At 41.8% G+C, this 23,025-nt stretch overlaps 1 protein-coding gene across 1 annotated transcript in view; it reads right to left on the bottom strand.

Moving 5' to 3' along the window:
* Positions 1-266: 266 nt before the first annotated feature.
* CWF19L2 (CWF19 like cell cycle control factor 2) overlaps positions 267-23,025 on the bottom strand; it is a 96,693-nt gene continuing 73,934 nt past the window's right edge. Inside the window, exons 14-18 of the mRNA XM_070942871.1 lie at positions 19,549-19,665; positions 8,855-9,010; positions 7,375-7,455; positions 1,223-1,324; positions 267-665 (exon numbers count right to left, since the gene is read on the bottom strand). Of these exons, the coding sequence (XP_070798972.1) occupies positions 525-665; positions 1,223-1,324; positions 7,375-7,455; positions 8,855-9,010; positions 19,549-19,665 (597 nt within the window). The 3' untranslated portion in view covers positions 267-524. The remainder of the gene's footprint in view (positions 666-1,222; positions 1,325-7,374; positions 7,456-8,854; positions 9,011-19,548; positions 19,666-23,025) is intronic.

Below are 23,025 nucleotides of genomic sequence, written 5' to 3'. Positions count from 1 at the left end.
TTATTTTGTGGACTCATTTCCCTGTTCCTTTGCTTTGCGGGACTGGGCGCAGCCAGAAGCTGCCATGTGTGTGTGTGTGTGTGTGTGTGTGTGTGTGTGTGTGTGTGTGTGCACTTTGCTCTGGGACTTGCCAAGAACATGGGAGCGTTTGGGGGGAAATTTGGAGCATTAATGGGGAGTTTGAACTCTCAACTGGCTATGTGACCTTTGTGCCTTGTCCCAGGTGATCACAATATACAACAGGAATACTGATAACAAGACACTCATTATCTATTAAAATAAGGACTTCATATTTTCTTCAAACATATATCTACATATTATACATCGGACACGATTTATATGTGACTCAAATGTCTTAGCTTCAATCCACTTTTTTGTCTTCCTTTAAAGTATTATTATCCCTTCCAGTGTTACAAAACATATTTATTATTTTCAGCAGGAGTTCTTCCACAAAAACAATTTTGTAGATTGTGATGGTTCATTAACTTTTCAGGATCCAATATATCAGCATCTGCAGTATATTTTCATTCTTTACTTTTAGTGAAGTCATACAATTTCCACTTCTGAGCAAAATGCAACACTTTCTTCCTCTGGTCTTCAAAATTTTCTCGCAGTCCTTTCCTCCAAAGCCGTGGTTCCAAATCTAGCATGCCACCAATTATTTCCTTTCAAAATAGAAAAGAATATTATTTTTCTTAAAATAACCAGAAAAACCCACACCTGTTCGAACAAAGAGTGTCAAGCAGGAAAAGAAAATCATTCTAGCTTTGCATGTTAAGAAGAGATGAGTCATCTAACTGGCTACCACATTAAAATGTTTTATGCATGCTACACCTCCCAAAGGCCATGGGAGGCTGGGGGTGGAATATGGATTTGAACTAAAATAATTCCCAATTCAGCCCCTACAGAACTAGGTAACATACCTGGAGTTACTCCATAAAATCTATTCCCGACGCTTGTAGGAACAGAATATATCAGCTTTTTAAAAAGCTAATATATTAATAATTTTCTTTAAGGAAATAGTTACTGGCAGTTTTTACGGTGCATGGTGAGAGCTTTAACAACCAATTAAACCCCTGATACAATGTTTACATCCTCAGGTAATTCTGAAGAATATAGTTATAAAACTGTGGGGTGTAATCCTCTTGGCCTACAGTAAATGTCTTAAGTAAATACATAGAAAACACTAATCTTATAGAAAAGGAGCTGAACATTTTAATACCTTTCCAAAGTAATGAGGGAATTTGTATTGATTTTCAATGACGTGAGCGAATCCACCTTGGAGGCCAAAATCTACAGAGAAGTAAGGCAAACCTTTTGGCACCTAAATACAAAATAAATAAATAAATAAGAACAATAATAATCCAGACAGTGCATTAATTATTTCTTTCAAACATATTAAATTCCAAATCCTTAAAAGGTTTAAATTGATGGTTGGCTTATTTATTTACCTTCAGATAGTTTCCAAAATTCTAAAGTTTCCAAATTTACGCAAACTAAATCAGAAATGGGTGGGTGCTTTTGAAGAGTTTGGGGAAGGAAAGGGGGGGGTGCCAGAGAAACTTTGCTTTTTGTCCATGAAGACATATAACCATTTAAAATACTATATATTTTTGGAACATTGTTTTAAAATATTCTGTATTGCACATAGCTTTATAAGTAGCTGAGTTTGGCCTGTATTCCCACTATTCTTTGATGGAGTCAGAAAAACAAAAGTGTTAGATTTCCTGATCAAACTTGTGAGCGGAAGGAGGTCAATGTAGGATAAGAGGTCCATGCCTAGCTGATAATTGTCAGTTTCTGACTAAAGCTAAAATTTTTGCACGGTGGGTTTAATCTCCTTAACAACCCATGACAAATGGGAGACACGGTGGAAGAAACCCCCAAAGGACAAATTGTTGTCACATGGTCTCTCATCAGAGCTTTCATTACCAATGAAATACAAGTAGAGGTTGTCTTAAACAATGAGCTAGGTAAAGATAAATGTTCCCCTCGCACATACGTGCTAGTCGTTCCCGACTCTAGGGGGCAGTGCTCATCTCCATTTCAAAGCCGAAGAGCCAACGCTGTCCGAAGATGTCTTTGTGGTCATGTGGCCGGCATGACTAAATGCCAAAGGCGCACGGAACGCTGTTACCTTCCCACCAAAGGTGGACCATTTTTCTACTTGCATTTTTTATGTGTTTTCGAATTGCTAGGTTGGCAGAAGCTGGGACAAGTAATGGGAGCTCACTCCATTACGCAGCACTAGGGATTTGAACCGCTGAACTGCCGACCTTTTGATCGACAAGCTCAGTGTCTTAACCACTGAGCCACCACGTCCCTATGTAAAATGTATCTATGTAAAACGTTACCGATGTAAAATGGCAAACTGGCCTACTTTTAGTAATCAATAATGTTAGGACTTCAAGACTCAACATTAATATCAAGCCAATTAGTATCTTACAACTTTAGAATTGCCTAAGTAGCAAAGAACTTTCTCTTGGGCCTGCTTTAACATTCTGCTATCTGCCTTGCTAGAAGGCTTGTTTAGTAAGATTTCCTCGAAGGAGCAAGCATGCCAATTGTTGAAGAAACTAAATGCATCCTAACAATTGCTGTCTCCAGTAATTGTTATCCAGGCAATTACAGTATCTCCTCCTGCTGTTAAACAGGCAGCCTGGGGAAATTGGTACCTACAGAGGGGAAACTGTGATGGACTATAGTGAAGCAGCAATTTCCCAGGAAGACAGGCGAGACAAGAGGCATCATAGCCCAGAGCTGGATTCAGAGGAAGAATGTTAGAATAGTCACTCCCTAAAATTTCTCAGGATATATCCATTAGGATGAGAATAATAAGGGTTTAGACTGGCAAGATTCTGTCTATTGTGCGTAAACAAATAAAGAACTTAACTTTTGGCTGGATTGTGATATGTCATTCTTGGACTAAGCCTGACACAGCCAGGCATTACATATATAGACATACTTACATGTGTATTACACATTTCGTCAAATTCTGTGAACTGGAAGGTAAAGCCCTGTCTGAGAAAATAGAATAGAATAGAATAGAATAGAATAGAATAGAATAGAATAGAATAGAATGGAATGGAATGGAATGGAATGGAATGGAATGGAATGGAATGGAATGGAATGGAGTGGGTGGGGTGGGGTGGGGTGGGGTGGGGTAGGGGTAGGGGTAGGGAATTCTTTATTGGCCAAGTGTGATTGGACACACAAGGAATTTGTCTTAGGTGTATATGCTCTCATTGTACATAAGGAGAATAAAATACATTCATTATTCCTACAAAACATTCCTACAAAATAGTGAATTTGGATAAAGGAAGTCATGATATTGTGTAAACACTGTTTTTGAATTCTACATATCTTATGTGTAATATTGCTGAGTTGTGATTATAATAAAGTTTCACGCATTCATTCTACAAATTTTTAATACTGTTCAAAACTGTTAGGAAACTGATGTGCAAAAGTTTGTTTCTTTATTTTAAACTGTCATTAAGACAAACAGTGATAAACAGAAACAGCACTCTGGGCCACTTGCCACGATCATATGAACGCCATCACAGGGCAGTCAAGGGGCTATTTAATGAAGCACTAATTCTTAAACAAACAAAAAAATCCAGACTTAATCATTTGCAAGAGACTTAAGACAATCTTATGTGCATGTCGTTAGTAAATAATTAAAAAGTTAAAAATTGGAATCCTGGACTAGATGAAAACTACGAACATTGCAATGCGAGTCCAGAGACTCCTCCTGCCAACAGAGGAAATGATGTAATTCTTCACCTTCCTCCAATCCCAAAACACACTGAAGTGTCGAGCAGCACTCCAGTACAGGGGTCTCCAACCTTGGCAACTTTAAGACTTGTGGACTTCAACTCCCAGAATTCCTCAGCCAGCAACTGGCTGAGGAATTCTGGGAGTTGAAGTCCACAAATCTTAAAGTCGCCAAGGTTGGAGACCCCTGCTCCAGTATATAACATCCATTCATTCAGCAAAGCTATCTCTTTCAGGGAGATTCCTCCACAATCAAGAGCTTTCCAGGGTTGAAATATGTCCTGAGAGCTGAGAGGGGGAGGAGATGGAATATCGGCTCCAGATATCAAGAAGCCAGCCGTGAAAACCAAGGAAACATCGGCAGATGTGTACCAGAGCCAAAAGACTTTCTCATAACAATACCAGGAGACTCCATTGGACAATGCGATCTGGTCTAATAGGGGGAGGGAGAATCGAAACTTTAACGATGTGTTGTTGTTTTTTAATTAGATTTATATGCCGCCCTTTTCCGGAGACTCAGGGCGGCTTACAATAGCCTTCATACTTTTGTATATTTTATACAAAGTCAGCTTATTGCCCCCACAACTGGGTCCTCAATTTACCTACTTTAGAAAGGATGGAAGGCTGAGTCAACCTTGAGCCTGGGGAGATTCGAACATGCAATAATTGCAGACAGCTGAATGTTAATAACAGGCTTTTAGTCTGTTGAGCTATCCAGGCTTAACAGAGGGTTAATAGTTTAGATCTGGTTTTGCCCTCTTCTTTGCCGAAATGATGTACTCAATAAAGTTTTGCATTAAGAGATTAGATCGTCTCGGCCATGCTGGCTTTGGTTGGGTTTGCGGGAGGAACGTTGACATGTATTTTCTTTCCAGTCAAAGTAAAAAAGCCAGCTGTCTAGAATTATAATACAAAAAAAATTCCAGAGTCTTTAAGAAAATGATGGGAACCAAGAGCAAATAAAGGCTGACTAAATCTTGTGGAGAACTTCTAAACCTCTACTTATCTCAAAAATATAGGATGTCTTATCTAGGGACATCCTGTATTCTCCAACAGTGCAAACATCCAACATTTATTTCTATGGCAGGCTTAGTGATATGAATAATCTGGGGAGGGTGTTCTAAGAATTCATCAATACTTCTAAGCACACACTTCTCACTGATGTGCAAATAAAAGGCATATAAAGCTATATTAGCTAGACATGTTACCATGCCTTAATTTTTTTCCCCAAACCTTAAGTTTAAATTTGCTTTGCAAAATTCATTTTGATGCCTTTCCATAATCAATTTAAAGTTGAAGAATAACCAGAGAAAGTTAAGTGGGAATGCCAGGCAAAGAAAGAAAGAAAGAAAAAAAGGAGCACAAATGATTTTATGGTAAAAGCACTAAGTCCTGAAACTTAGTTTTTCAACTGTAAAATGAAATGAAGGTTGATACTTTACTTTTTATTCTGAAAATAAATGATCCTAATATTACTACATGCTTTTATGATTTAAGAGAATGGTGTTAAATAACCCATTACATAACTCACTCATTTTTCTTCTATATAAAGTCAAATAACAGGAGCACACATTAATAAAAAAAAATTTTTTAAAAAAAATTGGCACTGGATGAGAAACTATATATTAAATAGGGAATAAGTAACATTTTTGCCTATCTTAATCTTGTACCTTTAATTTCTCTGACTTATTAATTGTTCTTTTCCCAGCCTAAATTTGGTTAGTATGAAATGTAATAGAAATAAAGACACACTGCAAAGCAAAACATCATTCTCCGGTATTATTTTCAATGGTGTTTCTGTGACCAAGATAAAGTACTATAAAAATAAAATGGATCCAAAGGGCATCTATCTGCACAGGAAAACAAAGATGAAGGTAAGCCGGAATGAGAGGAGAGCTTTCTGTGTCTTGCAACACAATGGTGGGTGGCAACCTCATTAATTTGCCTGCTGATAAACAAACTTTTTGGCAGGCCTGTCAGCTATGAGGGCCTTGTTGTAAACAGACAAGTGCTGCCTGTGTAAAGGTATCCATGGCATGCTTTCAAAATTACAAAATGTCGCCTAATCCTGAACTAGAAGGTTTGCTCTTTGTATGATTTAGAATCTATTTTCTCGAAATATCAAAGCCATTTTATAGCTATTGAAGTTGAGGAGGGAGGCGGAGGGAGAGGGAGAGGCAGGGGGAGAGGAAGAGGAAGAGAGGGAGGGAGAGGGAGGAGGAGAGAGAGAAAAAGAGATTTTGGGAACTTCTAAATAAACACTTACTTGCCCTGAAGAACTATGAATTAGGAGTTACAGCAAGATAAATAATAGCTGCTACCCTGTTTCCCTGAAAATAAGACCCAACCGGAAAATAAGTCCTAGCATGATTTTTCAGGATGCTCGTAATATAAGCCATACCACCAAAATAAGCCCCAGTTAAGATTGTCAGCCAGATGGATGCTTTTAGTACCGTATTTTCCCCAAAATAAGACCTAACCAGAAAATAAGCCCTAATGCATCTTTTGGAGCAAAAATTAATATGAGACCCAGTCTCATTTTCGGGGAAACACGGTAGGTCTGTACAAACACTGGGTGAGACATTTCAGTTGACAGATTGAAATGGATCTAGTAATTAGATTTCCCTGCATAGTGAACTCCCAACATAACGAATTCCCAAAATAGTGAACATTGTGGTTTAGGTGTTTCGACTAGATTTATTTATCCAATTTCTACATTGCCCGTCTCAACTAACCTAAGTGACTTTATTTATTATTTATTTATTTATTGAATTTCTATACCACCCTTCTCCCTTTAGACGGTTTACTAATAAAAAACATATAGCAACGTAAAAACAGAGTTAAAAACACAGTTAAAAATGATTTAAAATCAAATTGAAATTTCGAGGTTATAGATTTAAAACTTAAATAAATAAATTTATTTATTAAATTAAAGAGGCTTTGAAAAGTTAAAGATTCAAGTCTAGCCTCCACCATGGAATCTCAGTAGGTGATTTTGGGCCAATCATTATTTCTTGGTCCAAAATACCTCACAAAGTAGCTATGTGGAAAATAAAAATGAAACAAGTTCTCTTTATTAGCAGCACTGAAACCCTGGAAGAATGGCAGGATAGTAAAGTAAAGTAAAACAGCCTTTCTTCCCAATTCTGCATCATAGCTCTTCTGAAGGAAATAAACCATCTAGCTGAAAATTTCAAATTATTCCAAGTGAATGTGTAACCCAATTTGAGCTCCCAAAAGCCACTGCATATGCATCTTTCACTAAACTCTTAGTGAACTTAATGGGACTCAACAGAGTAATTACATATGTAAGACATGGAACTGAAGCAGACAAAATCTGTCAATAAATACCTTCAAGAATTACCTTATGAGATAATTAAAAAGTATTCCCATTGATATCTCTCAGAGTTTCCTTGAAATATACCAGTCACTATGGTTAGATTTAGCCTTGAAATTCAGATGTGTTTTTTCCATCAACTTTATTTAATGTATTTTTCTATGTAGTCTTTTATTATAAAAACGCTGTCTTTTAAAAGCACTGCTCCCATTCACATGTAGAAATCGGCTTTGCATTATAAGCGACGAGCTTGGAATACTTACCGATTTGCGAACATCTTTTGAGCCTAGATTAATTAGTTTTTTATTCATGGCCCACTCTTCATCTGATTCCATTATAGCTTTCTGGGGAAAAAAATATTGCAAGAATATATAAAACGTCCACAAAATGGCAAAATATGACACAAAGTAGAATTCATTTGGACCTTTCCCCACCCCCCGACCCCCAAATTATGATCAGAAGGGAGACTACATATTCTTTTTTTTTCCCCTGTTCAATTGTGTCAGATTAAAATAATGTAGTTATTTTAGCAAGGTTTTTCAGAAGTGGTTTGCCATTGCCTCCTTCTCAGTGCTGTGAGAAAGTGACTGGCCCAAGGTCACCCAGCTGGCTTTTATGCCTGACAGTCTCCTGGTTTCTAGCTTTTGATACACCTTAACCACTATGCCAAAACGGCTCTCAGAAATTTCATTAGTACATATTAATTAGGTAATTCAATTTATGTATTAGATTAAAGCATAATGAAGACTGATGTAGTAAGAACTTTACTCTGTATCTTTCTCTTTTTATTTTACTGTTTGAGAACTGCAGTTTAACTGTAATCTGACATAAATTAGTTGAAAATAAGAAATTTCGCTTTATAGAATTATACATGCTATTGCCTCTTAATAATTGTGACAATTATGTGAAGTCTATTTACGTGTGCACACACTCCCACACCACCACTATCACCATATGGAGGGGAGGGGAGGGGAGGGGAGGGGTGGGAGAGGAGAGGAGAGGAGAGGAGAGGAGAGGAGGGGAAAGGGAAGGGAAGGGAAGGGAAGGGAAGGGAAGGGAAGGGAAGGGAAGGGAAGGGAAGGGGAAGGGAATTCAGGCCACAGAATCATAATGTCAGTAAAAACTCCCATATTTACTAATATCTTCACATGCCATTTAAATTGCTTCAAAATATACAGTATATAAAAGGCATGTTGGGTTCAACATGTATGTTGAAACGAACATATCCAAATCAGCCATCTTTAGAAAAAAAAATGATTTCTATTTTACAACATCCTATATTTCACTTCTACTGGTGGGTCTCATTCATGAAAAAAAGTTTGCTTTCTCCTCATTGATCCTCTGGGAAGTAGATCAAAGCAGATAACACTAACTCCACAGCGAGTTTAATATGACTATTTCTAGGTAGTGGCATACTTTAAAAATACTTTATTGCTAAAAAAAAATGAAAAAGAAAAAAGAAAAGAAAAGAAAAAAAGAATCATCATCTGAGCCTTCAAAAACAATAATCTTTTTGCTGATGGAAGGTCTTCTTAAAAAAAAAACAGTTTCTATGAAATGCCTATAAAAAGAAGTACAATAATATAAGATATGCTTGTACTAGTTTTGGCTAACTTTCTTATAAAAACAAATCATTTAAGAACCTGAATACAATATTATCATGAGTAGTTTCACATAATTCATTTTAAGGTTGCTATGCATTAGGGTCAAAAGAAAACCAGAAATGTTTAAAAAAAATGTTACCTTGAAATAGATGGGAGCCATATCCCCCACTTCTTTTGGGAGTGGAATACATTCATATACCATGTGGTATTGTTTGCTTATACTTAAATTTGTCTCCAGAAAGACACAATCCAATTCTTCAGCTTCAAACATCTTTACCAAGGTTTTTCTGAATACCTGGTACAAGAAAAAGTGGGGTGGAGGGGAGGAAGGGAGAGAGATAGAGAAGAAAACAATAGTTTCCAACCTTAACATTATTAGGCAATGTGACTATTGTCTGAAGTGAACTGAGAAGTTTTACACTTTTCATAGTGTTAGAAGAAATCCAGTCTGGTTCCAAGTCGGGAGGGGAAAAAAACGCTGGAAATAAAATGGAGGCTGGCTACAAGAAAAAAAGGTCTCAGTTTATTTGGTTTCCAGAAACTTCAGGGACAGCAGCATGTTTCTGGGGTGGCTGACAAAATGGCTGAGTGAGTGGATGGATTTTTATAGGGTTCTGGGGTTTGGTGATTGAGATGCTCCAGGGGGTTGGGAAATGTAGTGAGCCTTGTGCCTTTTGCTATTCCAATGATAGTGGGCAAATCCTATAAGGTCCTAAAGGTCACATCCTGTCCTTAGAATTTGGGTGGGGGGATGTAAATTCTTAATTTGATCAGCTCCAGCCTTCTGTGGGAGTTTGTGGCTGAAGGGGTTTTGTTTATGAATAGATTGGCCCAGTCTTTCTGAATGGATACAAACTCTCCTATCCAAAAGACCAGTCTCTTCTGCTTGAGGCTGTTTTCCTATAGCAGGAAGACTGGGGCTGCTTTCTGCTTTTGTTAAGACTTTTCTCCATTTCTCCTTTAGGGGAAATATTCTATCCTGCCTCTTTTACATATTAAGAGTAAAGAATATTTTAATCGGGGGGGGGGGGCTTCCTACATTTTGCATTTTTACTGCATGCAAAATAAAATATAATGAACTGATAATTGAACATATTGGGTAATTTTAAATATTTATACAATATGCAGAATGTCAGAGGAACTTCTTGTGGAGTTCTTGGTGCAGAGAGCCTTCTTATATGTCAAAGGAAAGGTGTACTGAAGTTCATTTATTGGGCAACATAAATGGAAGTAGAAACAACAGGAGGTCCTTTAGGCACATTTACACAGAAGTTAATCTCTTGTCTTATATTGACTTCAAATGCCACCATTCTTCCTCTCTGCCTTCCAATTACATAATTTGTCAAAACGTGACATTTTCATCAGACTTTATTGACCTTTAAGTGCAATAATAATATTCCCTTAAAGAAAAGCAATCATAGATCTCTCATCTCTGTTCGGCAGAAGTTTATCCAACCTGTTAACTGTAACAGACTTGACCTCTGTTCACGTTCACTCATTCTCCTGCATAGGATGGAATGTCACAAAGAATTACGGAGAGAATCAGTTTGTATCTGCCTTGGTGTTTGGAAACTGGGACTTTTTAAGAAATAAACGGGAGAGGTGGAAATCACAGTCGAGATTTCCAGTAAATGAACGATGAGTCTATAACCCAAACTTGAAATGTTGTAATAATATTCGATAAAGAAGATGAAAGGGCTAAGAACTTGAGGTCCTCAAAATAATAACCATAAGTCTATATCTGCTTGAATCACAGGCCGATTGTACAGCATCATATATATTATAAAACTCACATTTCATAATATAAATAAGCCAAATAAGATGAGGAGACAGGCTACACTAGGGGTGTCAAACTCGCGGCCGGATGCGTCATTTGCTGGCCCCACCCCCGCCCGGTTTAACAAAGGGGGGAAAAGTCCCGATACGTCACATGATGACGCCATGACAACGCAAGTTTGACACCCATGGGCTACACTAACTCATGAAATACAGTTTCAAATTTTATTGATTTAATCATGAGAGCAACTATTTATTTTGTAATACCAGGTATGCAATGCGAAGCAAATGAAACTGTTTGCATTTGTTGCTGAGGCCAAAACATCCATACAGAATAAAGGACAAACTGAAAAGCAGTACATTCTTTAAAAAAAATCAAATGCTAATACATCTGGATAATAGCAGCCTAACTACAGAAGGTTGTGTTGTTTATTTTCTTGCTAACAATTATGTAAATATCCAAACTGCCTTACAATAAATCAGACTACTTGTCCTTCAGAAAAACATAACATAGTTTGAATGGTAGAAACACTCCAGAGGCTTATGAAGAGTCCCCACCCCCCACCCAACATCCATTATTTGTTACTTAAACTATTATCTAGAGATGCCAGTTTGAATCTAGGACTTGCATACGTTCTGCCACAAGTTATAGTCCAAAGCATCCCAGGATGAAAGGTGACAGATTTTTTATTTTCACGGAGTACCAGAAACAATAACAAACCAAATAATTGAATAGCCTGATGCTGGCTGCCAAGATGCTTGGTGCTCCAATAAAGTAACACAATGTTATTGGCAGTGTTGAAAGAAAACAAAATACGATAAAAACCTAAGTAAGGCATGCTTTAAAAAGGGGACTGAGACAACGTTTAGACTATACATCATGGCAAATCTCTGCAAAAAAATATTTGGAGAAAATCTGAAGACAGCCAACAAACTTCCATTTCAAGATTTTGTTGTTGTTGTTTCACCGTGCTGAGAATTCTAATCAGCCTCAAGGTTGTCGCAGAGATAGGCAAAGGCTGTCAACCAAAAATCCTGGCATCAGAAGGTCTGAGTTTCAATGACAATTAAATGCAAAAAATAAACAGAAACAACCCCCTGGCCAGCATCTCCAAGAACCATTTTACCAGTCAGCTAAATATCCTGTTCTCCAGACTAAGAATTAATTCAAGGGTTAACACATTATTGCTTGATGTTGCCACTAGCATACTTTCTGGCAATAGTATTTGGGAGACTTTTGTGGCAAAGTACACACAAAAAAAATCTGCTTTGTCACAGCAGTTACTAGGATGAGGTTCGGTTATCATCCAGCATATATAATAACAAGTACCAGGTTTAATTCTCTAGAACAGTGATGGCTAACCTTTTTGCCATCGCGTGCCAGGAGAGGGGAGGGCGGGGGAGGGTCGTGCGCGCACATGCCCACGCGCATGCACACGCAACCCCACCCACCCCTGCTTCTGGCACATGATGGCCTGGTAGGCCCGTTTTTCTTTCTTACCTGGTTCCAGATCCTCTCTATGCATCTGGGAAGGGCAAAAACAGCATTTCCCACTCCCTTGGAGGCCCTACGGAGCCTGAAAGGGCCCATTTCCCAACTCTCGGACAGGAAGTGACATTTTTTGCTGCCCCAGCCTACAGAACCTCTCTAGGAGTCTCTAGGAGCCTCTCTAGGAGTCTCTGGAGGCTGGGGACAGGAAAAAACATCATTTCCTGTCCCACCGGGAGTCGGGAAATGGGCCCTTTCAGCCTCCGTAGGGCCTCCAAGGGAGTGGGAAAGGCTGTTTTCGCCCTTCCCAGATGCATAGAGAGGATCTGGAGCCAGGTAAGAAAGAAAAACGGGCCTTCCCCACCCACCCCCCAGGCCCTCCAGAGGCAGGAAACAGCCTGTTTTCCTACTTCTGGTGGGCCCAGAAGGCCTGAAAATCAGCTGGCTGGCACGCGCATGCGCCCCAGAGCTGAGCTGGCGTGCCCACTAATATGGCTCCGCGTGCCACCTGTGGTACACGTGCCATAGGTTCGCCATCACGGCTCTAGAAGATTTAGGAGACAATTTTGATATTTTTATAAATATTGCTTGAGGTTAGCTAAGCTTGAGGTTGCCTAGATTCCCAGAGACCCTAAAAGTTGTTACTTATTTGTTTGTTTATGTATTTTGTATGGTTGCCACCTCACCAATGACTCCGAACAACAAATGAAACTTAAAGAATAAAGAGAATTAAAATAACACACATATTAAAATACATAGCAGCCAAGAATAAAGCATACATAATTATGACTAAATGACCTAACATTGCTTGGCAAAGGAATCAGCGTTCACTTGAAAAGCTGAGTGACGTTAGCCATAGAATAATGTTTTAAATCAGATCATCCTGTCAATATTTTGGAATTTAAGAACAAAAACTGGAAACAAGAAATCCTGTATCCCCAAAATGCTATTTCCAAAGAGAAGCACTCTTAGTCCAGTAGAGACCGAACAGTGCAATTTTTAATTTTTACCAATTTCTCTTCCCTGTAGGCTTATCTGCCATTACCCAGACCAAAATATCTGGGAATCCAGAGACAGCAGAAAGAACAAACATTATATCCCCAAATTTACCAACATCAATGTCACACAAGCAAAGTTTTATCGCTTGGGAAACTGACAGAATCCACAGCATAACAACGTGACTGATGGAACCGGAGATTTAAGACTAAAATAGATCAAAGCTTGACTTTCCAAAAGACATGGCTCGGCTCAGCTCTGAGGCAAAGGCCTCAGTTCTGAACTTTAAAAATCTGGATGACCTTCTGACAGCAAGAAAAAAAAACCTATTTTATATTTCTTTCCTGCTACAGAGTGTCATCTGGATTTCTGCAACCAAGATCCAATAGTCCTCACTTGTTATAGATTTCACTAAACCTTCTCTGAGATTTTATATTTCATGCCTGTGATCAGAGTGCAAAAGTTTATAGCTCGTTCTGAAAACTTTACATATTTCAAACTGAATGCAATAATGGCAGCATTCCAAAGGATACGTCTGCCACCCATTTTTAATATGTGTTAAATTGTAACTTTTGTTTGTCTGCAATATATTAAAATTTGTTCTGCAAGCAGAGTACAAGAGGCGGTTTTAAAAGATCTTTATTTTGTAATATTAGATGGTTCTTGCACATTGCAGCTGACAAAACCAAGCTTTATTAACAGCAAGCTATCTCCAGATTAAATAGTTACGTGCCCAGTTTCTGTGCCAAGTACATGTGTCTGTTTCAAGCAACAGAGGCGAAGGATGGACAGGCAGCTTTTTGCAGAAATGCTCAGAACTCCCAGTTTTATGAAATTTTTCAGTACACTGGGGATGGATAACTAAATATAGGATTGTATTTGCATAGATCTGGAAACTGAAATATTATGATACATAAACCAGCCTTGATGGTGCCAATAATCATTTGTAAGTGCTGTTCAAGTATTTTGGCATGGCACCATACCAAAATATGTTGGACAGGACTTGCAAAACCTGTGTCTTGAAAGTAATGGAATGTGCCGAGATGGACAAACTCACTAAAGAAATCCAAAGAAAGGAAGAATCAGACTACTATCTGGTTTGGCAAAAGTGGTATCTATGGCTGGAGAAAAGGAAAACCAAACAAAAAGACGATCCTAAAAGACTTAAACCAAATCCTGTACCAAAATCCTGTACCAAATGAGACACAACAGAGTACAACGAAACCTTAATAAAAATAATATCGTTATATAAGGTGAGAGGTGGGAGTATATATTGAGAAATATACCTTACCGATGCACGGTCTTAAGAAATAAGTCATCACGTTTAAATGTTATATATGTTGTGTATGTTTTATTTGTACCCGTATGTGCATTTTTTTCCTGTGTGTATGTTTTTTTTTCTTTTTGTTTTTAAATCAATAAAATTGGAAAAAAAACAAAACAAAACAAAAAAAACCCTGTGTCTTGACAAAATTTCCACCTGTCAATTAAAAAGGCCACACTGCTTGGATCTGCACATATACTACACGCTAGGGGTGAAATGCTCCCGGTTCGGACCGGCTCGGGCGAGTAGGTAACGATGGCGGCGGGCAGTTTGGAGAACCGGTAGCAAAAATCCCTGCCCCCGCCCCCCATGCTCAGCTGAGCCGCGCGATCATCAGAGGCTTTTTTTCTTTTAAATGCCTCTGATGAGTCAAGCTCTGACAATCCCAGCTGAGTTGCCTGCCGATCAGGCAACTCAGCTTGGATCATCAGAGCCATTTAAAAGAAAAAAAGTTTTTTTTTCTTTTAAATGGCTCTGACAATCCAAGCTCTGACAATCCCAGCTGAGTTGCCTGATCGGCAGAGGGTTTTTTAAAAACCCTCTGACGATCGGGCAACTCAAGTGGGATTGTCAGAGCCTTTTGAAAGCATTTTTTAACATGGTTTTACATGTAAAAAATGGTTTTAAAAGTAAAAAAAAAATTGGCCATGGCCACACACACACACCCACCAAGCCACACCCATAGAACCGGTAGTAACAAATTTTAGATTTCACCACTGCTACGCGCCACTATGTTACAACATCCTAGGTTCTGGTATATGAAAGGCAATACCAGCTAAAGAACTGGCAGCTGTAATTTCATATTTTTGTGTATATGTGTGTAAAGCTGAAGAAACAGTGGACCACTTATTTAGCTGCTGCAAGAAGATCAAACAGACTGACTTACAAACATGACAAAGTAACAACGATGGTGCATTGGAATATCTGCAAGAAAAACCACTTGCCCGCAAGCAGGAACTGACGGGACCACAAAATAGAAAAGAAGTAATAAAAAATTAGAGTGTTCATTCAACATTTAACAATTGTTGATAAGAAAGACAAAAAAGGCTGGATAGCAGACGTTGCAATACTTGGAGACAGCAGAATAGAAGAGAAACAACTGGAGAAAATCACAAAATATAAAGACCTGAACATAGAAGTAGAATCACTATGCTAAAATAAAGCAAAAATAGCACAATACAAGTAGTCCTCGACTTACAATCATTCATTTACTGACTGTTCACAGTTACAACAGCACTGGAAAAAAAAAATGACTTACAACCATCCTCCCACTTACAACTATCGCAGCATACATACAGTCACACCCCAGGATCATGTCATTGCTATTTGCAACCTTCCCAGACAGTTTCCGACAAGTGAAGTCAATGTCGCTCAACAACTGCATGATTCACATAATCACTGCTGTGATTCACTTAACATCCATGGAAAAAATGGTCATAAAATCGGGTGTTCACAACTGCTTTACTCAGCAACAAAAATTCTGGTCCCAAATATTGTCATAAGTCAAGGACTACCATGTTTCTCAGAAAATAAGACCGAGTCTTATTTTCTTTTAGAATTGAAAATAAGCACTTGGGCTTATTTTCAAGGCGGTCTTACTGTTTTTGAGGTGCAGTAGGCTAGATTCCATGAGCTGGATGCACCGTGGACGCACTGTCACCTCCATTCTGAACCTTCAGCCTTTAGAATGGAGGCTTTTTGGCGAACGGGAGGAAAATGGGGAGGGGGATTTTCCTGCCTGCCATCCTTCCCTCAGTCTGTGTTGAGCTTGAGGAATGGATGGCAGGCAGGAAAATCCCCCATCCCATTTTCCTCCCGTTCGCCAAAAAGCCTCCTGCGAGCCTCCCAAAAAGAGGGGGGGAAAGCAGCTGGCTGCGGAGCTGCCGGCTTGAGAGCAGCAGCCCAACAAGCAGAAGCGCTACGCCCAGAAAGAGAAGGGCAAAAGCTGTATTTGCACTGCCCCAAAGGACCAGCAGGTTGCAGCTGCAGCTGGTCAGCTGTCCCGTCCCCGTTCCCCCTCCCCAAGAGCCACTACTCATGCTGACCCCACCCATCCCCTCCTGGGCTTATTTTCAAGGTAGGGGTAATATTAGGCCCACCCCCAAAAAATTAGGGTTGGACTTATTATTGGGGTGGGTTGTGTTTTCAGAGAAACATGGTACCCATAGTAATAGGCACGATAAATGCAATTCCAAAACATCTGGAACATCACTTGAATGCTATTGGCATTCACAAGATCACCATCAGTGAATAGCAAAGGGCAGATTTATTTGGGACAGTTTATATCCTGTGACAATACCTTTAATATTATTAAACAACATCTGCCTATCCAGTTCCTTGGGAAGGACTCAATAAGTGGACAAAATTGCCAAATCCAGTCTAAACATCTGGCTGACTGGGCAACTAAGCATAATAATAAGCCAGTAATTAAAATCACAGAATATTTTAATCGAAAGATACATTTTTGGTCATCTGGTCCACCCTCAACACATAACAATCCAGCCCATTGGATCATCTCGGATGAAGGGAAGGCATGGTATCTATCATAGTGATCACACGCTATCATATGTATCCCAAATTAATTTGAGATGACAATGGAATACTATACTGAAAGGAAGACTTTCAATATGCCAATTGGATAGCTTGTTTTTCATACTTAAACACTTCTCTAGCCCAAAGAGAACAATGAAATTATGTATTGCTCAATGGATACATAATTGGTGATAATTCCTTGGTGAAACGGATAGATCTTTTCAGTGTGTATGTATATATTTGAGGGTTACTACCATTTTTGAGCACTTATATTTAGCTTTTCACTGAACTGTTTTCCTTTCACATCTGAGGAATGTGGGGAATCTTTGAAGGCTCTTAAGGGCTTAAATGGTTTCTAGTAAACACCATTAATCATCCCAAATAAACATTATTTTTGTTAAATTCAATAAAAATGAGTATCTGACTTGGCAACTGCAAACTGTTACAAATCATCATTAGCAAAGTTATCATTGTGGCTTGTTTTGCCAAGGCCTTAAACTGAAAGATCTAAGTTTTGAAATATTTTTATTTCAGTAACAGTGAAATTGTCAACAAATGTATTGTGATTTCCTTTGAGAGAACTGGTCTTCACAGAGGTCTGGAAAGTTCCAGTAAAATATTTTTTTTATCAAAAGCATTTTGGTAAATATATCTCTTTGAAGGAAAACAGATATATGTATTATATTTACAGACCATATTCATCTTTTATTTACTGTGTTTTCTCTCTTCTTCTAGAAGATATAAGGACACTTCATATACAGCTCTCAGAAAACGTCTCAACTTACAGCCCTTATCTTTGTTGTTGTTAGTTATGAAGTCGTGTCCGACCCATTGTGACCCCACGGATAATGTTCCTCCAGGCCTTCCTGTCCTCTACCATCCTCTGGAGTCCATTTAACTTCACGCCTACTGCTTCAGTGATTCCATCCAGCCACCACGTTCTCTGTCGTCCCGCTCTTCTTTTGTCCTCCATCTTTCCCAGCATTAGGCTCTTCTCCAGTGAGTCCTTCCGCACATGATCACGTCCGTGCATGCGTGTTTGCACGCGCAGTGAGTCCTTCTTTCTCATTAGGTGGCCAAAGTATTTGAGTTTCATCTTCAGGACCTGGCCTTCTAAAGAGCAGCCAGGGTTGATCTCCTCTAGGACTGACCAGTTTGAATGCCTTGGAGTCCAAGGGACTCACAGGAGTCTTCTCCCGCACCATAGTTCAAAGGCCTCAATTCTTTGGCGCTCAGCCTTCCTTATGGTCCAACTTTCACAGCCGTACATTGCAACTGGGAACACCATAGCCTTGAATATATGCACTTTTGTTGGCAGGGTGATGTCTTTGCTTTTTAGTATGCTGTCTAGATTTGCCATAGCTTTCTATGTTCTTATCTAGTGGGCTACAAATCAGGGGTGAAATGCTCCCAGTTCGGACCGGATTGGCCAATCCATTAGCAATGGTGGCGGGTAATTCGGAGAACCGATAGCAAAAATCCATAGCCCCCCCACCCCCACCCATGCCCCCCTAATCGCCTGGTCACCCACTTGCCCACTTGGCCGCTTGCTGCTTTTTTCCGACTCACTCGCTTTTCCAGCCTTGCTTCGCCTGCTGCAATTCCTGCAATCAATTGCATCAGCTAGCAACTGTATCTACCTGCCTGCAATCAATCTCATCGGTGAGGAACTGAATCTGCCTGCCTTGTGCCTTCAATTGGGTAAGTAACTGGGGGTTGTTTTTTTGAGGGGGAGCTTTAAAAAAAATAGTTAATTGGAATTTTTTTTTTAGGAGTTTTATTTTTTTTTTAGACATAGCAATTTAAAGTTAAGGAAGTTTTAAATTTAGCTGTTTTTATCTAAAAATGTAAATAAAATAATAAAATATTTGTGCAGCTTTCTGTGATTTGGTGTGTTTCTGTAGTGTTTCACTCTAACTACACAAACACACAAAATCTCACAAAGCTGAATGTGGCATTTTGTGTGGAAAAAGTGTGAAACTTGGTTTTGGAGCTTTTTGTGGCTGTGTGAGGTTCCTGCTTGTTGCAGGGGCCATTTTGGGTCAAGTGCAGCTGCTTTTACATTGTGTGTGAGTCAGTTGTGTTGTGTTGTGTTGTGTTGTGTTGTGTTGTGTTGTGTGTGTAAAGTGTGAAAGTTGATTTTTGGTACCTCTTATTGTTTTGTGTACTTTGTTTATTATTTCTACTATTGGCCATGCCCACCCAGTCACCTGACCACCAAGCCACGCCCACCAATTAAGCCACGTCCACAGAACTGGTAGGAAAAATTTTTTAGATTTCACCCCTGCTCAAACTGTTAATCCTAAGAATATAAATTTACATTTTCTTGTCAAACTTTCGTAATTCAAAGGACGAATTCCACAAGTCCACAGAATATGAACTACAATACTGGCCATCCATAAACATTCAGAAGAAAGGGAAGATCAGCTGTTGTGTAAAGCAGCAGTCCCCAACCTTTCTGGCTTAGTGGACCAGCGGGGTGATGGGAATGGTTTCGTGTGCACATCACTTTCACAAATACAGTTTCCAGTGCATGCAACCACCACTTCTGCAGCCCAGTTCCGAAAGCCCTGCAGCCCAGTATTGGGTCGCAGCCCGGGGGTTGGGGACCCCTGGTGTAAAGTACATACCAAAACCAAGCTTGGTACCATGTTATACCTACAGCATGCAAAACCCACATCATAAAAAGCCGGATCAAAGTAGAAGCTGTGCTCACCTGAATTTCTTCCCAAATGTCTTCATCTAGAACTGTGGCAGCAGTGTAATGCTGCATAGGAGTGATCAGGCAATGACCTTCAGTAAGAGACTGGTACTTCGGCAAGGATAAGTAAACCTAGAAAAGAAAATGCAATGTTTGAGCATCCAGTTAGTGCATATTGACCTTATGATTTCCATGATTCATTCCTGCCAAACTAGACCTGATATAAAACTTGCTTAGAGAGTCTCATTTTAAAAGAACTAAAAGTTCCAGCAGTGGAGAATCTGCTAAAGTTTCCATACCCAGGGTTTTATATATCCATATAGGACAGGATTTATATGGGACAGATTCCTGAATGAGAAAAAGTGGCAAAACAGGAAATGGACGTTGTCTTACCTGAACGTCCCTTTTCTGGGCGCTGCGTACACTATCCATGCATGGGTTAATCCTTCAGTGCTTGGCAAACAACTGAGTGAAAACAAAAGGCTTTTCCTCCCCTTTCCGGCCCCCAAGCCACGCCTCTGGTCCCATGATCCCCCAGTCTGAACGAAGGCGCAGCAGACAAGAATCCATGCAATGAGTAACTTAAACTCAACTTTATTAACTCAATTTAACATGTGAAAAAGGAACTAGTGTCAGTCATGAACAGGGGGCAGGCAGCCCTGACGGGCGGGATATGGATAGTGTACGCAGCGCCCAGAAAAGGGACGTTCAGGTAAGACAACGTCCATTTTCCTGTGCGCTGCTCCCACTATCCATGCATGGGATATACCCAAGCTTAAACTCCCTGGGTGGGAAGCTGACTGCCTCCAGAGCCCTCCTCCGTCAGAACTTTCTGCAGTACTCTGCGGCCAAACGATGCCTCGGCCGAGCTGTACGCATCGATCTTGTAGTGGCGGATGAACGGTGTGAGGGACGACCAGGTCGCAGCTCTGCAAATGTCCACGACCGAGGCTTGGGTAGCCCAGGCCGCCGTGGTGGCCGCGCTGCGGGTCGAGTGCGGTAAGATCCTGCCAGGGGTCGGTTTGGAGTTCAGGTCATACGCCAAGGTGATACAGGCCTTGACCCATCTGCTGACCGTAGCTGCTGATACCTTCTGGCCCATGGACTTCGGGTTGAAGGAGACCAGGAGTCCCTCAGTGCGGCGAAAGGGCGCGGTCCGTCGGATGTAAGTGCGGATGGCGCGTCGAACATCTAGGGTGTGCCACCTCTTTTCTCTGGGGTCACCAGGTGCGGGGCAGAAGTCCGGCAGGATGAGCTCCTGGGCTCGGTGGAACCACGAATTGACCTTCGGGATGAAGGCTGGGTCCAGGCGTAGCGTCACCTTGGAATCGTGGAAAATACACAAGTCCTTGCGTACTGAAAGAGCCGCTAACTCGGAGACCCTCCTCGCCGAGGTGATCGCCAGCAGGAAGGTCACTTTAAACGATAGGTGCTTAAGAGAGGTCGAGTTTAAGGGCTCGAATGGTGCCCCGGTCAGCGCCCGCAGAACTAGAGGCAAATCCCATGAGGGGTACCGGTGTACTGTGGGGGGTCGCAGGTTGGAGGCCCCATGCAGGAACCCCTTGATGCGCGGGTGGTGCGCAAGGGATTGGTACGGGACGCATGCAATGACTGTTGATAACGCTGCTGTCTGTCTCCGAAGGGTTGCGGGAGCCAGGCCCTTGTCTAGGCCGGCTTGTAGAAACCGTAGAATGTCACGAATAGCAGCTGACGTGGGGTCGATATGCTGGTGGGCGCTCCAGCGACAGAATGCCTGCCACGATGACTCGTAGATGCGAGTCGTGGACGGGCGCCTGGCCGCCTGGATGGTGGCAACTACCTCGTCCGGTAGGTTGTCCTTCTTCAGGATGACCCGTTCAAATGCCACACGGCTAATTGCAGCCACTGGGGCTCTGGATGCGTGACTGCTCCCTGGCACAGGACGAGCTGCTGTGGTGGGATCACCCATGGCTGTTCCACGGACAGTGCCACTAGGTCGGCGAACCATGGTCTCCGGGGCCAGTTCGGGGCTACCAGGAGTAGGTTGGCTCTTTCTGCCAGAAGTTTTCGAATGAGGCGCGGGAGCAGCGGGACTGGTGGGAATGCGTAGAGGAGACCCTCGGGCCACCTGCAGCGCAGCGCATCGTGGTCCTCTGCTTGCGGCGTCGGATAGCGTGACACGAAGCGGGGAAGCTGAGCGTTGGCCGGGGTTGCAAAGAGATCTACCACCGGGTTTCCGAAGCGTGACGTGAGTTCTTGAAAAAGCCGAGGGTGGAGCTGCCATTCCGCTTGATCTATCGTTTCGCGGCTGAGCCAGTCCGCCCTCACATTGGTCGCCCCGGAGATGTGGTCTGCTCTGATCGAGAGCAGGTATCTCTCTGCCCAGTTGAAGAGTTCCTCGGCCTCCCGCATCAGGGAACGAGACCTTGTGCCCCCCTCCCTGTTGACATGCGCCTTGGCCGAGATGTTGTCGGTCAGGATTAAGATGTGATGCCCCTGCACCGCCGGCTGGAGGTTGCGCAGTGCCAGTCTGATCGCCCGAAGCTCTAGGAGGTTGATGCTGCATCCCTGCTCCTGTTGCGACCACTGTCCTTGCGCAACTAGGTTGTGGAGATGGGCTCCCCACCCCCGAAGGCTGGCGTCGGTGGTGAGTGTCAGCCGGTCTGGCTCTAGGAAACTGGACCCCTTGAGGAGCGGTGACGACGTCCACCACCTGAGGGACCAGCGGGCCTGGCGGGTGAGGCGTACTTCCTTTCGGGAGTTGGCCCTTCCCCTTCGCTGGAAGGGAAGGAGGAACCACTGCAGGGGCCTCGAATGTCTGCGTGCCCACGGTACGATGCCGAAGCAGGATACCATCTTTCCGAGGAGACTTGAGAGATGGATCAGGGCAACTCTTCTCCTCGTTAGGCTCTGCAGGGTTAGAGTTCGGATGCTTTGGACTCTGTCTGGTGATAAGAATACCTGGCCGCTGGACGAATCTATCAGTGCCCCCAGGTGAAGTATTCTGGTGGTGGGCAGGAGTTGACTCTTCGCGAAGTTTATAGTGAAGCCATGATCCTGGAAGGCCTTCATCACCATCTCCATGTCTCTGGAGGCCTGGTCTGGCGTGGACGACAGGACCAGAATGTCGTCCAGATAACAGAGCACCCGGATCGGGACGGCTCGGAGCCTGGCCGCCACCACCGCTACCAGCTTGGTAAAGGTGCGGGGGGCCGATGAAAGTCCGAATGGCATCGCGCGATATTGGTAATGTTGGCCCGCGTATTCGAACCTCAGGTACTGACGGTGATGCGGGTGAATCGGCACGTGCAGGTACGCCTCCTTGAGGTCGACTGATTGAAGGAAGTCGCCCTGTCTCACTCCCGCTAAGATGGACTTGAGGGAGTGCATCTTGAACCTGCGGTATAGTACGGACAGGTTCAGGCGCTTTAGATTCAGAATGCCCCTCCAACCCCCGGAGTTCTTGGGTACCAAGAAGAGGGTTGAGTAGAAACCTGAGCCCCGCTGGCTCTG

Source organism: Pituophis catenifer, unplaced genomic scaffold (genome assembly GCF_029215685.1).
Source record: "Pituophis catenifer annectens isolate HBS135680 unplaced genomic scaffold, rPitCat1.0.hap2 SCAF_4, whole genome shotgun sequence".
Lineage (NCBI taxonomy): Eukaryota > Metazoa > Chordata > Lepidosauria > Squamata > Colubridae > Pituophis > Pituophis catenifer.
The sequence above is the reverse complement of the archived record's forward strand: the minus strand, read 5'-3'. Positions and strand labels throughout refer to the sequence as shown.